This window comes from Lytechinus pictus, chromosome 19, assembly GCF_037042905.1.
Source record: "Lytechinus pictus isolate F3 Inbred chromosome 19, Lp3.0, whole genome shotgun sequence".
NCBI classification, from domain to species: Eukaryota; Metazoa; Echinodermata; class Echinoidea; order Temnopleuroida; family Toxopneustidae; genus Lytechinus; species Lytechinus pictus.
The window spans coordinates 6587940-6604300 of record NC_087263.1 but is presented as its reverse complement, the minus strand read 5'-3'; the positions used below and the strand labels follow the sequence as shown (position 1 = coordinate 6604300).

At 38.8% G+C, this 16361-nt stretch overlaps 2 protein-coding genes across 2 annotated transcripts; both read right to left on the bottom strand.

Annotated features, from left to right (window-relative positions):
• Window positions 1-1313: 1313 nt before the first annotated feature.
• Window positions 1314-5746, bottom strand: LOC129282557 (histamine H2 receptor-like). Its single transcript, XM_064114055.1, has 3 exons — window positions 5681-5746; window positions 3903-3957; window positions 1314-3162 (listed from the first exon to the last, which is right to left on the bottom strand). The coding sequence occupies exons 1-3, from the start codon at window positions 5744-5746 to the stop codon at window positions 1844-1846; spliced, it is 1440 nt and encodes a 479-aa protein (XP_063970125.1). The 3' UTR covers window positions 1314-1843.
• A 115-nt stretch (window positions 5747-5861) lies between these two features.
• Window positions 5862-9260, bottom strand: LOC129282520 (histamine H2 receptor-like). The gene has a single exon (XM_054918414.2). The coding sequence runs from the start codon at window positions 9258-9260 to the stop codon at window positions 7962-7964; it is 1299 nt and encodes a 432-aa protein (XP_054774389.2). The 3' UTR covers window positions 5862-7961.
• Window positions 9261-16361: the final 7101 nt, after the last annotated feature.

Here is a 16361-nt window from a genome sequence, read left to right as displayed (position 1 = left end):
CGAGGACCTTGATGGCGGATCAATTTCAGAGAGCGATCATTTTCTTCTTTTGAGTAGTGCAATTTTGATCTTTGCCGGGTAATCATGTTAAGCAGGGCCCGCAGGGAGAACAGTTTTTGGAACTGAAGTGGCTCTCATGGGTACAATATGACATTATTATTATTGATTAAAGGCGCATGTTAACATTACAAACATCATATTGGAAAAAATAATACTGAACATTCATTCATGCTGAATTTATTATTGTTCTTATTGATTAAAAAAAATACACAAAGAAGAAAAAAATGCATACATGGATACGTGCAGACACTTTCAAGATAAAATATCTCCTCGGATATACTGAAAAACCATTATTTACTAAAGGCCTCGTCGGTGGATGCAGACCGTATCAATAAAGGACACATCGGACGAGCAAACTTTCAGAGAGAGGGGGTGGGGGGGGGGGGGCTTCATCCGTTTCTATCCGCTCCAGAAATTGACAAAATTATCGAAAATTTGCCGAAAACATAACGGAAAATAACGGACGTTGGTATAATTAAGCGGGGATGTTAAACGGATGTTTATCGGATGCCTAGCGGATGAAAGGTGATGAAAGTGGATAGCTCCTCCGAAGGTGTTACCGGAGAGGTTTGAATACTTTATACGAGATGCATACGCTTTAACATCCTCTCTATTTCCGTGCTCAATGTACCTTATCTTTCCTCCCTCTTTCCGGTGTTCCGCTGCAGTGAATATGAGCTTCAAGGATTCCCAAAAGATACAGAGAGAAACAACGGACGTTTAACGGATGATAACGGAGATTGGATGTTTGTTTCTCGTAATGTTGCGGATTTACGTCGTACACGGCGAACGTTCATCCGTTCTAAAAGTTTTGTGCAGCTCAAAACTTTGTACGCAGATAAAATCACAGTGGGTGGATGCTCGATGGGTAGAGCGTATGTAACACGTTTGCAATGAGTACACATCGGATGCATAGCGTTTTCCAACGGATGGCAAGATTTTTTACGCTTTACATACGGTTTGCATGCGTAATTGCAGTGGGACCAGGCCTTTAAAGGCCTGGTCCCACTGGCCAACGGACACAAAACGTATTCATAACGGATACAGCGGACAAGCCAAATTTCGAGGTGGCTCCATCCGTTTTCATCCGCTCCAGACAATTGACAAAACTGCTAAATGTGCGAACAATGAAATCACAGTGGACGGATGCTCGATGCATAAAGAGCGTATGAAACACGTATGCAAAGGGTACACAGCGGATACATAACGTTTTCCAACGGATGGCAAGATTATTTCCTGTTTTACATCCTCTCTACATCCGTAAGTGCAGTAGGACCTTTAAATCTAAAATAAAGACCCTTCTTTTCCTGCAACTTTTGTAATAACGTGTGACATATTGGAGAGCTGGCGCCTCTGAATGTCGTTGTTGTTTTTTTGCAGATAAATGGCGCTATACAAATGCTGTTCTCATCATCATCATGAAATAAAAATTGTGTTTCCGGTCAATTTACATTTCACCCTTTTGAAGGACTTTTCGGGTACAATTTCTTGTCTTAGCTTCATTGTTAACATATCACGGACACAGGTGATAAGTAGGATCTTTCAGCTGCTTTCATTTTTTAAAAGTCAAATCATTGTTTACCTGTGCCTTAATACACGTTATAAGAGCCATTGGTGCCAAAGCATTCATTTTTAAAATGTTATATCCACCACAGGCATGACAGGGCCATAGGCGCAACATGTGCAGCAGTCAGATAATTGTATTGACAAAAGTTTCGTGTCTGGGCCTTCCGACATGTTTGCAAGGAAACTCTCTAGATTGAAGACGGTCGTTTTGCAGATATTAGGTAACCGTGCTGCCATTAAGGCTTCCAGTGGCAACCTGAATCTGATTTGCATTTTGACATTTCATTTTACAATTTTTAAAGTTACAAGCCCAACGATCAAGCAACAAAAACTTCCTAAAGTTCCGACGAAAGTGGACATTAGTAGCAGCATAGATAAAGGGATTAATGGTTGAGTTACACCAAAGAAGTAAATTCGTGACCTCCCACAAACGAGTGGAGACGCAATCGGTATCACAGACTGCATACATTACGCTTGTTACTTGGTAAGGTAGCCAACAGAGCAGGAAACAGCCGATAAGGATGGCTAACACGAAGGCTGCTTTTCGATGCTTGGCAAATGTTCGACTTGCTTTCTTTGAAGTAGAGGCTCTTTCATTTGACAGTTTTTTTGTGATGGGGTTTTCTCCATCTGCGAGGTTGTCAGTAGTCTCGGTAGTTACATTTGCTGCAGCAGCATCACCACCGCGGCTAGGTGAATCTGCTACTGGGCCAAATGGACCGTCGGGATGACGGTAGTCTACCCTCCTTGGAGATCGAGGCCCAACGCTTCTCTTTGATGACCTAGCCGACGGATTTATTGAACTTGAAGGGCTTTGGCCGACGGTACCCCTAGACCTTCGTTTTATGTTACTGTACACAGCAATGTTAAGGATAATTAAGATAGTAAATGGAATGAAGAATCCGCAAATGTTGATGACGATCGTTGCGACCAGGTTGTATACAAATTCCATTTCACAGTTTTGTGAATAATCTACGTTATATTCACCGGTAATGGGACTCCATGCGAAAGCAAGGAATGTGTATATCAGGCTAACAATTGTCCAAGAAATGGCAAGGATCACGCAGATACGCTTTTTCGTTTGGAATGTTTTGTACCGCATCCCCATCGTCAGGAGACAGTAACGATCCCAGCTGATGAGTACCATGGTGAGCAAAGACATCATGGTGACTACGAAATCAACTTCTAGCCAGATTTTGCAGAACACTTCTCCATAGGTCCAGACGTCCTTGATGATCCAGGCAGTGTCGAAGGAAATGATGAAAGCACCGACGACAAAGTCTGTTATTGCAAGGTTTAAGATGAGGAGGTTCGCTACATTATTCCTGATGCGTTTGTCCCGAAAGTAAGCTGCAATCACCATCGCGTTCCCCACTACAGTGACTGCGATAATTATCGAAAGAGTCAAAGGGACAGTGGCTAGCCACGCAATCGAATGCACGGAATGTACACTTATATCATACAAATCTCGATCCTCGCAACAGCTCGAGGTGTTATGATGAATATCTCTCGTGTTTTCCATTTCGATTGAGCTATCTAATCAGGGATTTAAGATTTAATAATCGTTACTGGGTTTACTTTATTCCTTTACAGCTCAATAGCTTATTTGTTTTTGTCCGGTATAGAACAGTATGCCAGGCCAGGACATGCACGTTTTCAACGTTCTGCCGATCTGCAGGGTTTCAGTCGGTATAAAAGTCAGTATACACTCGCTGATGTATTCTGTCTTTTGACGAGTCTGGTTTGAAATTGGGTCTCCAAATTGTGGTAATGGCTCAGGTGTCACTCAACTATCAAACATCGACGAGAGAGTTTCATATAAAGACTGGTTGCTTATACGTATTTGTTCTGAACCCACCAGTTTGTTTCCTTTTGACAAACTGTGAAATTTCTTCAATTATCGGCACTGTCAATCAAAGCAGACTTTCTTGATAGTTATACAAAATTTCCATAAAACCTGGTTCGTTGCATCTGTAAAATATTAAACAAAACCATTAGCAATTTTTTTCTTCTATATTCGTTCTTCAGGTACGTTTGATATGGCGGGAAATGCTTAATAATAATGATAGGTAATCACCGGCCTCATTAACTGGAGGTCAGTTAGATCAAATAGAGGCTGAATCATTCTACAAATTTATTAAAATGGTCTTGTCGTTTTCTAGCTTGGCGCCCGGAGATTGGTGATAACAAAAAAGAAAATAAATTCACATCACAAAGTCATTCACACAGGGATTGGGGGGGGGGGGGGTAGGAATATCAAATATGCATGTACATACCTTGAAGGAACGTGGGCGCCGGGAAATCTATGCCAAAGGGTAGGGGGAAAAGGGGCTGGAAAATTTGACAAGCAAAAAAAAAAAAAAAAAGCTTAGCACCCAAAACGTAAGGTCATTTTTACCCAAATAAAATTGACAAGCAAAAATAAAAACAAAAACAAAAAAGCCAAGGTTTTCATTCAAAATGTTAGGTCATTTAGTCCAAAATACAGGTATTATTTCGATTGTGAATGATGTATTTTTCTCCATCATAACAGACCAAAAATAGTAGGGGGACATTTGATATTGTGTCCCCCTAGTATTTTTGGTATGGGGACGCGTCCCCTGGCCAAGACAAATTAATGACTAAAAGAGGATAGCAAGCTTGACTTACATTCTTTCGTTTAAAACAGTTTAAGTAGCTACATGATGTAACATTGACATTCAAAGAATTCCATATTCGAGGACCTTGATGGCGGATCGATTTCAGAGAGCGATCATTTTCTACTTTTGAGTAGTGCAATTTCGATCTTTGCCGGGTAATCATGTTAAGCAGGGCCCGCTGGGAGAACATTTTTTTTTACTGAAGTGGCTCTCATGGGTACAAGATGACATTATTATTTTTGATTAAAGGCATATGTTAACATTCCAAACGTCATATTGGGAAAAATAATACTGAACATTCATTCATGCTGAATTTATTATTGTTCCTATTGATGAAAACAATATACACAAAGAAGAAAAATGCATACAGGTATACGTGCAGACACTTTCAAGTTATGATATCTCCTTGGATATACTGAAAAACCATTATTTACTTAAGGCCTCATCCACTGGCTGATGCATGCAGACCGTATCTAAAGAACACAGCGGACAAGCAAACTTTCGTGGAGATGGGGGGGGGGGGGGGGCTTCATCCGTTTCAATCCGCTCCAGAAGTGGACAATATTAGCGAAAATTTGCCGAAAACATAACGGAAAATAACGGACGTTGGTATTATTTAGCGGGGATCTTAAACGGATGTTCATCGCATGCCTAGCGGATGAAAGGGGATATAAGTGGATGAGTCGAAGGCGTTGCCGGGGTTTTGATGACTTTATATACGAGATGAATACATCCTCTCCATTTCCGCGCTACTAACGATATATAGACGTTCCATGTGCCTTGTCTTTTCTCCCTCTTTCCGTTAATATGATTTTCGAGGATTCCCAGAAGATGCAGAGAGGAAACAGCCGACGTTCAACGGATGATAACGGAGATGGGACGTTGGTTTCTCGTAATGTTGCGGATTGTTCCGTTCTAAAAGTTTTGTGCAGCTCAAAACTTTGTGCGCGGATGAAATCACACCGGATGGATGCTCGATGGGTAGAGCATATGTAACACGTATGCAATGAATACACAACGGATGCATAGCATTTTCCAACGGATGGCAAGATTTTTTTTACACTTTACATCCGGTTTGCATTCGTATTTTGCATTAGTTGTATAAATGACAAAACAGAAAGATATCAATGCACGTGCAATTTTTGACCAAAAACATAAACAAAATTTGCATAAATTCTCGTTTTTTTAAATAAAATTATTAACCGGACTGTCCAGAAAACGATTGCAATTGATTTCTACAATCTAAATCATTGTGAAATGCGTATTTATTGGCTGCAGAGGTTATGCGACAAAGTCTCTCCATTTCTTCCTCTCAAGAATGGGGACAACCAACAGAAGGAAGCTGGCTTTGGACTTAATGGAGATCGCCACAAGGTCCTCAGCCTGGATTTGGAATAAATATAAAGCCAACTTACCAAACAAGCAGCTGGAGGTGGCATCTTGTCTTGATGCTGCTGGCCCGCCTCCTGCCACATAGCCATATCGAGGATAATGGGCCGAAATGGCTGGCAGGAGGACCTCGACTGAGGATCCAGCTGTTCTGGAGGACATTTCTCTGCACAAGGTGTGTTTTGATTATCTCAATTGTCTGTGCAAAATCTGAAAATATTTGATTTTCATGAAAAATCCAATATAGCCGACAAAAATGGCGTCCTCTGGGCTTTCCTTACAGGATATGACCCGGCAGCAACACATTTTCTTGACCACTGATATCATGCCAACATGATGGGACCATCAAACCTTATGTACCCGATCAGCTGAATAAACTCTCCAAGCCCCCGGTCTAGATGGAAGTGGATGGCTTCTCCGAAGGTGTTACCGGGGGTTTTGAAGACTTTATATACGAGATGCATACATCCTCTCCATTTCCGCGCTACTAACGATATATAGACGTTCCATGTACCTTATCTTTCCTCCCTCTTTCCGTGAATATGAGTTTCGAGGATTCCCAGAAGATGTAGAAAGGAACAGCAGATGTTTAACGGAGATGGAAGGTTGGCCGGTTCTCGTATTGTTGCGGATTTACGTCGTACGCGGCGGAAAGATCATCCGTTCTAAAAGTTTTGTGCAGCTCATAACCTTGTGCGCGGATGAAATCACAGTGGATGGATGCTCGATGAGTACACAACGGATGCATAGCGGTTTCCAACGGATGGCAAGATTTTGTCACGCTTTACTTCCGGTTTGCATCCGTAAGTGCAGTGGGACCAGGCCTTTAAAGGCCTGGTCCCACTTGCCGACGGACACAAAACGTATCCATAACGAATACAGCGGACAAGCAAAAGTTCGAGGTGGCTCCATCCGTTTTCATCCGCTCCAGACAATAGAGACTTTTAGGAGCAGTGAACGAGAACGGCGTAGCAGTCGTTTGATCGTTCGAGTCAACGTCGTCGTCTGCACTTGTTCACTACAGATGCGAATACTTTAGATTTCACTCGACTTGTACGTGTACGTACGTCAAAGTGAAACAGTGCGATAACCAGCGGGTCATGACACGCTGCCCGACCCGAAAGATCTGGCTTACCATCGCCTGGCGGACCGGTCGGGTGATGCGAAGGTGCAACTTGTGCACACTTGCCCTTTCACTTGCTTTGATTCCTTTTTACGCGAGTTAGGATACATATCGATATGTATTTTGAAGATCAGAAAGCAATTTCAAATATGATAAACATAATGCATCGTACAACTTACATTAATTTTGTGAAAAAGTCACTGAAAACTGTGTTTTAAAAGGGAAAGGTTGATCTTAATGCTGGGCTTGAGCGGTTGAAATGACGTCACTCACGTGCACGTCGACTATGATTTAGGAGAACTGCAAAATGGATGTGGCGAGGTTCTCCATTCTGATAGTGGACGTGTGTGAGGACCTGAGGCATATGGAACGCCAAAAAATGACGTCATCTCGTACCAGTTGACTATGTCGACGTGCGTTTCTAAAAGCGCTCATTGGAAAAACCTGCAAAATGGGCGAACAATGAAATCACAGTGGACGGATGCTCGATGCATACAGAGCGTATGAAACACGTATGCAACGGGTACACAACGGATACATAACGTTTTCCAACGGATGGCAATATTATTTTCTGTTTTACATCCTCTCTGCATCCGTAAGTGCAATGGGACCAAGCCTTTAATCTCCTGAGGATATCAATATACAACGAATGTTATTGTATAGGATGACATGTGACGACATTGAGACCTTCAAATCTGAAATAAAGACCCTTCTCTTCCTGCAACTTTTGGAATAACGTGTCACATATTGGGGAGCTGGCGCCTCTGAATGTCGTTGTTGTTTTTTCCAGATAAATGGCGCTAAACAAAAGCTGTTCTCGTCATCATCATGAAATAAATATTGTGTTTCTGGTCAATTTATATTTCTCCCTTTTGAAGCACTTCTCGGGTACGATTTCTTGTCTGGGCTTCATTGTTATAACATATTACGGACACAGGTGATGAGTGGGATCTTTCAGCTGCTTTTTATAAAGTCAAATCATTGTTAACCTGTGCCTTAATAGACGGTATAAGAGCCATTGGTGCCAATGCATTTATTTTTATTTTTATATCGGCTACAGGCATGACAAAGTCATAGGTGCTAGATGTGCAGTAGTCTGATTGTATTGACAAAAGTTTCTTGTCTGGGCCTTCCGACATGTTTCCAAGGAAACTCTCTAGATCGAAGACGATCGTTTGCAGATATTAGGTTACCGTGCTGTCATTAAGGCTTCCGGTGGCAACCTGAATCTGATTTGCATTTTGACATTTCATTTTACAATGTTTAAAGTCACAAGCCCAACGATCAAGCAACAAAAACTTCCTAAAGTTCCGACGAAAGTGGACATTAGTAGCAGCATAGATAAAGGGATTAATGGTTGAGTTACCCCAAAGAAGTAAATTCGTGACCTCCCACAAACGAGTGGAGACGCAATCGGTATCACAGACTGCATACATTACGCTTGTTACTTGGTAGGGTAACCAACAGAGAAGGAAACAGCCGATAAGGATGGCTAACACGAATGCTGCTTTTCGATGCCTAGCGAATGTTCGACCTTCTTCCTTTGGAGTCGAGTCTCTTTCATTTGACAGTTTTCTTGTGAAGGAATTTTCTCCATCTGCGCGGTTGTCAGTAGACTCGATAGTTACATTTGCTGCAACAGCATCACCACCGCGGCTATGAGAATCTGCTAGTGGGCCAGAGAGACCGTCTGGAGGATGGTAGTTTACCCTCCTTGGAGATCTAGGTCCAAAGCTTTTCTTCGGTGACCTAGCCGACGTATGTATTGAAGGGCTTTGGCCGACGGTACCCCTAGACCTACGTTTTATGTTACTGTACACAGAAATGTTAAGGATAATTAAGATAGTAAACGGAATGAAGAATTCGAAAATGTTGATGACGAGCGTTGCGGCCACGTTGTATGTAAACTCCATTTCACAGTTTTGTGAATAATCTACGTTATATTCACCGGTAATGGGACTCCATGCGAAAGCAAGGAATGTGTATATCAGGCTAACAATTGTCCAAGAAATGGCAAGGATCACGCAGATACGCTTTTTCGTTTGGAATGTTTTGTACCGCATCCCCATCGTCAGGAGACAGTAACGATCCCAGCTGATGAGTACCATGGTGAGCAAAGACATCATGGTGACTACGAAATCAACGTCTAGCCAGATTTTGCAGAACACTTCTCCATAGGTCCAGACGTCATTGATGATCCAGGCAGTGTCAATGGAAATGATGAAAGCACCGACGACAAAGTCTGTTATTGCAAGGTTTAAGATGAAGAGGTTCGCTACATTATCCCTGATGCGTTTGTCCCGAAAGTAAGCTACAATCACCATCGCGTTCCCCACAACAGTGACCGCGATTATTATCGAAAGAGTCGAAGGGACAGTGGCTAGCCACGCAATCGAATGCATGGGATGTTCACTTATATCATACAAATCTTGATATTCGCAACAGCTGGATGTGTTTGGATGAATATCACTCGCGTTTTCCATTTCGATTAAGCTATCAATTCAGGGATTTAAGATTAAACAATCGATATTGGTCTTACTTTATCCCTTTACAGCTCAATAGCTTATACACTGTCAGGCCAGGACATGTACGCTTTCAATGTTCTGCCGATCTGCAGGGTTTCAGTCGATATCAAAGTCAGTGTACACTCGCTGATTTTTTCTGTCTTTTGACGAGTCCGGTTAGAAATTTGGTCTCCAAATTGTGGCAATGGCTCAGGTATCACTTAATAGTCAAACATCGACGAGAGAGTTTCATATAAAGACTGGTTGCTTATATACGTATTTGTTCTGAAACAAGGTAACCTGTCAATTTGGTTCCATTTGACCAACCGTGAAATGTCCTCAATTATCGGCACTGTCAATCAGAGCAGACTTTCATGATAGATATCCAAGATTTCCAAAGAAACTAGTTTGTTGCATCTGTAAAATATTAAACAAAACCATTAGCAATTTTTATATTTCTTAATTCGTTCTTCAGGTACGTTTGATATGGCAGATGGCGGGAAATGCTTAATGATAAAAGCAAGGGCGGAAATCTGTCTCCAAAGGTAGGGGGGCTAGAGGGGGGGGGGGGGCTGGAAAATTTGACAAGCAAAAAAGGGTGATCCCCCAAAATGTAAGGTCATTTCGCCGAAATAAATTTGAAAAGAAAAAAAAAGGTTATCGCTCAATAAGTAAGGTAATCTCGTCCAAAATATATGTTTTATTTCAATTTCATTCTTTCCATCGCAAAAGACCGAAACTTGTAGGGGGACATTTGAAGAGATAAGACTTCTCTCCCCCTTCCCCCGGGTGACGGAGGACAGTCTGAACGGTCTACATGTGTCCCTACTATTTTGGGTAGGGGGGACACGTCCCCCCCTGGGATTTCCGCCCATGGATAAAAGTTAATCGCCGGCCTCATTAACGGGAGGTCAATTTGAACAAATCATTCCAATCATTTATCCAAATGGTCTGGTCGTTTTCTAGCTTGGTGCCCGTAGATTGGTAACAAAATATAATGGTATAGGCTTCGCTGACAGAGCGGTTTGGTAAATGAAATTACTGCCATGGTAATAATCAGATTTCATTATTTTATCATCATAAACCAAAAATGAGCACGTTGAGTAAGTAAATCCTCTAATCCTACATGATTATTCTAAACACGTTCACTTTGAGGGAAATCGCCGATGAAATTACCGCCGACCACGCTTTAAACACGCTTTAATTGCCTGGACATGGGCGGAAGAAATAAACGAGTTGGCTTTTAATGAATATATTTCAATTCGTGATTAAATGTCAAATAATATTATCGCCTCTACGATCAATGTTAATCAACCTAATAGTAGTACAAACAACGATTGCTTTGATATGAGAAATACTGTGGCCTGAAATCGCCGGAGAAAAACCATAAATTCGTTTGATGGGGGGGGGGGGGTGTAAAATTAAAGCACATTGAGCTGATCCCATTTAGATCATCTACGAGTTGATATGGGTACTGAAGGGGTACTTAATAATACTGTATACTTCATGAACTCATTTCTCTCATTATAATACTATTTCTGTGTCATTCGCCATCATCATGCCTCATTTCTGCTTTCTCTCTCTTAAAACAAAAGAAAGGAAACGGTACTGGTATCCCCTTCGCCGCTATAGCGCAAATTATGTTTTGAGTTGCAATAAAAAAGGTATACCTTCTATGATAATAATTTCTGATAATCGCATTTCTACCATAACACAATATTGGCAAGCACTGGTATCATTCCTGTGTGTAATGAAACAAGTTTGAATCAGCGATCCGGTTCGAGGAGCCTCCGATGGCCTTTTTTCTACACTTACCATGCCTACTTATACTACTGCTACTACTCCTATTACTAATTCTGCTACTACTATATACTATTACTACTACTACTACTTCTGCTGCTACTACTACTACTACTACTACTACTACTGCTGCTGCTGCTGCTTCGATCTACTTCTTCTACTAATTCTACTGCTAATACGTCTACTACTATCAATTCTTCTTCTGCTACTACAAAAAGCGGTTTGATTGGCCATATCTGAGTGCAAAAAATATAATGCTCCATCGTACGCGCTATTTCCGGAAGTGTGAATGAAAGAACACACACACATCTCTCTCACACACACACACACCCACACACACACATGCTTCTATTTTTTGTATTTTTACTTTTTTTAAATGTATTTATCTGCTTATTAAAGTTATTTGTTTTATCTTATGATTTTTTTTTGTTTTTATTATTCATTTATTTATTTATCATTATTATTATTATTATGTGTTTTTTTTGGGGGGAGGGGTATTCCAAAAAAAATTGAGTGATGACCTTTTATATTTTACGTTGACTTCTTAATGAGCCCCTCTTGCTATCCTAAATCGCGCATCCGCCCCTGACTGATAACATCACCTACTACTAGCAGTACATCATCAAAACTAACAAGGATGACAGGTAATTCAGGTGATGTCCCACCTACTCATATGACCGTCATGTCAGTTAATGGCATCTTTATTGTTTGACAAACGTTCAAAACTTGCCTTTAGATTATTATTTTTGCTTCTGAAACGTTTATGTTTACCCATGTCCTTACTGGTAACTATGCATCGCAGCTATGCCTAGCTCTATTACCCTGTTCACACGAAGCGCTTTTTGTGCTACTATACTACTATACTTCCACTTCTATAAATGCTACTTCTTTCTGCAAGTAATACCAAATATGAAATTAATATCTCTGAGCAGGAACTGATTGGGGTGTCAAATGGTAATGTTTTTCATCCTTTCATTTTATCTGTCAACCAAGGAGTATAAACCGAAAGTGTGCTTTGTTTGTACATTCAGTATAATTACCATTCGTTCTTCCTGGGTCTGAAAGGGACTATGAGAAGTTATTTTTATAATTAATATGGAGAGTGTCAGTTACATGTCAGATATTGACCATGTTGACATGTCTGAGATTTTGATTAATATCATATTGAAGGAATGCTTTATTTCTTTTTAAGATCCATTTTTCGTGACACTCAACGATAATAAAAGAAAAGACGGTTGTTCGTATAATGGAAACACACACTCATACACACTCTCACCAACGAATGTATATCGTAAATCGTAAATTCATAGTCCACCAAGGAATCAAGAGTATCAATTCATCGAAATAAAAATATACAATTAAACCATTAAACAATCCAAATAGAAACAACAGATGGATGATGATGATGATGATAATGATGATGATGTTGATGATAATGATGATGATGATGATGACGATTATGATGACGATGAATATATCGAAATTAGTAATGATAATACCAAAAATCACAATATGAAAATAATAATCTTTTCTATCATGTATTATATTACCATCACCAATTGCAATCATCTTCATCATCACTTCATTAACACAATGCATATACCTTGAACATTGTGCATGAAGTTCGTGCATGTAATTGCACGGGATAAAGCTATGCCAATTTAAAACATTCCCATATGTTACAAATCTGTTTTTGATTTAAGCCCCACTGATTAATCTTCCATTTTACTGACATCATCTTCTTATCTCTTAACAGTCTCTTTCTGTCTAATGACTTCTACAAATTAGTGACGGCTTGGAACAGATAAATAGCCGGTATGCAGAGACAATGACTGGTATAAGGCACCCCTCCCCTCCATCCCCACCCCACAAACGGAAGGTAAAGATGTGTTATGTCGTATTACAGTGACTATTCGTGTAATAAAGGTTAACTTATCTATTGTATTCATTTGACTAGTGACACCTTTGAGTATGATTCCATTTATTCTTTGGTACTTGCCGCACCCATCTCGTATACTGAATTTTATTTTAACGATTAATACATCTCGGGTATGCGCGTTTTAACAAGCATTTTTATGGCGTTTTTGTGCTTGCCCCATGTCCATTAATTATTTTGTTCATCGATATTTTTATAATTATGTGTCAACCCTTATTTTATCATTACCTCTATTTGTTCCGGTTATGTTCTGTTGATAATTCTGTTTTTGTTGTGATCTATTTTTTCTTTGTGTATATATGATTTTGTTCTCATTGTGTTCCTTTTAATGAATTTGGAAATAAATACTTGAATTGAATTGAAAAAAAAAATTAGTTCTAAAGAGTGCATTACTAGTTTAATTGTAAACAAATTTCGACCCCTAAATACAGACATAGGAAATAAGGAATTATTATTCAAATAAACAAACAAAAAAAAGGGGAAAATGAAATAAATGAAATGAGGAAAGAGGGAGCAACAAAGATGGGATGGAGGGGGGGGGGGAGAGAAAGGGAAACCCATACACACCCAACCTTGCGCACCAAAACACACCCACGCACACACACTCACACACAGATAAGCACAAATTCATCATCTTCATCATCACTTCAAATACGCTATGCACATACCTTGAACATTGTGCATGATATTCGTGCATGTAATTACTGGAAACACACCCACACGCGTGCATCATGATACAACCACGCACAAATCCTCACACACGCACAAAACCCTCACACACAGATGAGCACAAAGTCATCATCACACACACAAACCATGCCATGTACACGCACACAAGTTAGGTTAATTTTCAAGCTACATAATCATGTGACTTAACTCTGATCAATTCTGAAATTTCCTGCTCAAGAGAGAAATTCAAAGCAAAAGATCACAATTGAATAGATATTCATTCTCGTACATCCTTCCGCCATCAACCCTATTCTGTAAAATCTCGAAGAATTTAGTCAATATTCAAGAGATCCAAATCATTTATTTTTTTTTTGCAGCGGTGATGAAAGGAGGGCAATCAATTGTTACCTTGAAATTGATATTTAATTCTTTCTTTTTTCGTTTGCCTCTTAGAATATGCACCTACAATATAGAAAACAGGGCATGAACAAGAGAGAGAGAGAGATAGGTATTGAGTGATGGCGGTTTATGAAAGGACTCGAGAAATTATGATGCTACCGAGATTTAGACATCAAAATGCATTTGCTAAAAAAAAATGTTTCTTATAAAAAATAAATTGTGTGGACAATCCTGTTATAATTATGTGCCTAAAGGCGTGTACCGATAAAATATGAATTACAAATTAATGACGTAATTACGGATGTCAAATGCTAGTTTTTTTAATGGGTTCTTTAAAAAAGGGTTCTCTTTACGATATATTTGTCAAACGTTCTATTTATCGATTGCCCTAGTTATTTAAAAGAAAACCATAAAAATATGACGTATAAGTTCTGAAAATATTATTGTATTTATCCTCTTTAATCCTCATAAGCAGGACTTTATTTATTTACAATCGTTATATACAAAAGTCACATACAAAAATATACATAAATGAACACTAAACAGGAACTAAAGGATTGAAGGAACTCTTGAGACCTGTTTTAAATCAAGTCATTTCTGATTACATTTTCTTTTTAAATAAATTCGATTTTTTTTTTTAATAAATAGAATAAAGAGTATCGGCCATATGTTTGTCCTTTCCCAGACATCTTCTGATATAATTCCTACAGATTACAAATTGTGTACAATTCAAAATAAGGTTAACCACATTCATTTTTGTTTTTTACATGTATATCCCATGACCTATCAGAATATTTTTTCATTCAAAACAATCTTTACATCAAACAAAGCATCTATTAATTTAGAAACAATTTTCCAAAATACTATTACTACTTGACAGGTAAAATGAATATGAATACTGGTTTTTGGAACTTTACAAATTTACATTACTATGAAATAAGAAAATGTATGGTCTTGATATTATCCAGGCATATTTTTGTGTAAAATTAACTATTAGCCATTGTATAAAAAATAGTTTTTTACTGTTTTTTTTTTCTTTGAAACGTTTTGACAGATATTTCAAATAAAATCCTTTGGGCATGTTTATACATTCATTAAAAAAATATTTAGAAAAGTGCTACACAAAATGTTGTATTAATGTTATAAAACGTAAATCAATTATAATGTATTAATCACCTCTGAGACCATCTCTTTTAGAAATGCTGAATGATAAAACGTGTAGCTAGTTAATGTTATGTCTCGCTCAACGCACCTTGGTATACATCGTGTTAATTAAAATGTAGGAAATGAACGTTAATCGTCTCAAGGCTACGAAGGTATTGAGGGGCACGCGATGTCGATTTAAAAATTAGACATTATATTTTCATTATGAAGTATGGAATAGAAAGTTGATAAAGGTGGTGTTGAACAAATGAAAGCATAATTATGAGAGAAGAGATGTAAAGTAATGCATGAAACACTACAAGGTAGATAGCAGAGAGAACAACAGAAAATGCTGAAAAACAAAAGAGGGAGAAGATGGAGAAGAGGGATTGATAATAGGTAGAATAATGAAATCCAAAGAATGATGATAACAATAATAATAATAATATCAAGACTATTACTACTAATGATAATAATTGGCAAAAATTATAGAAAGACTGCGAAGGAAAACAAAAGTAGTAGAAGAAAATGATGATGATGAAAAACAAGAAAATATGAAGAAGACACACGTCGATACACACAAAAAAAAGACGAGAACAAATAAAAAAAAAAGAGAATGAGGATATAACGAAAAATATTAATAAAGGACGAGAATACACGATGGGGCAAATAAAGAAGAAAAGGGAAATAAATAGAATAAAGAAATGAAAACAAGTCTACACTATAAAGTGAAGGGAAAGAGACAGATGAGTCTATCCCTGCTCCTTATTCATAATCTCAGGCAGATTATAGGCATATTAGAGCAGTGTACATACCATGTTAAATTATTAACCTAACCTCCCCGACCCCAAAAGTGGTACCCTTAAGTATAAACCGTAGTGACTTACCTCGATGAAAAACTTTTAATAACAAAAATGATGATTCCCAATAAATTCTGATGAATGGAAATAGATCTGACAACATTGTCAAAGCTAAAAACATTGCAGACATTGATATTCTCGCAGAAGATTAGCTACTCCAACTGTGGATTGGGTATCGTGGAATACAATTTAGCCCTGTGATCTATGATGGTCAATCATATGAAGGCCAAATCATCAAATGTATCTTGCTTACGAAATAATCATTCCGCCAAT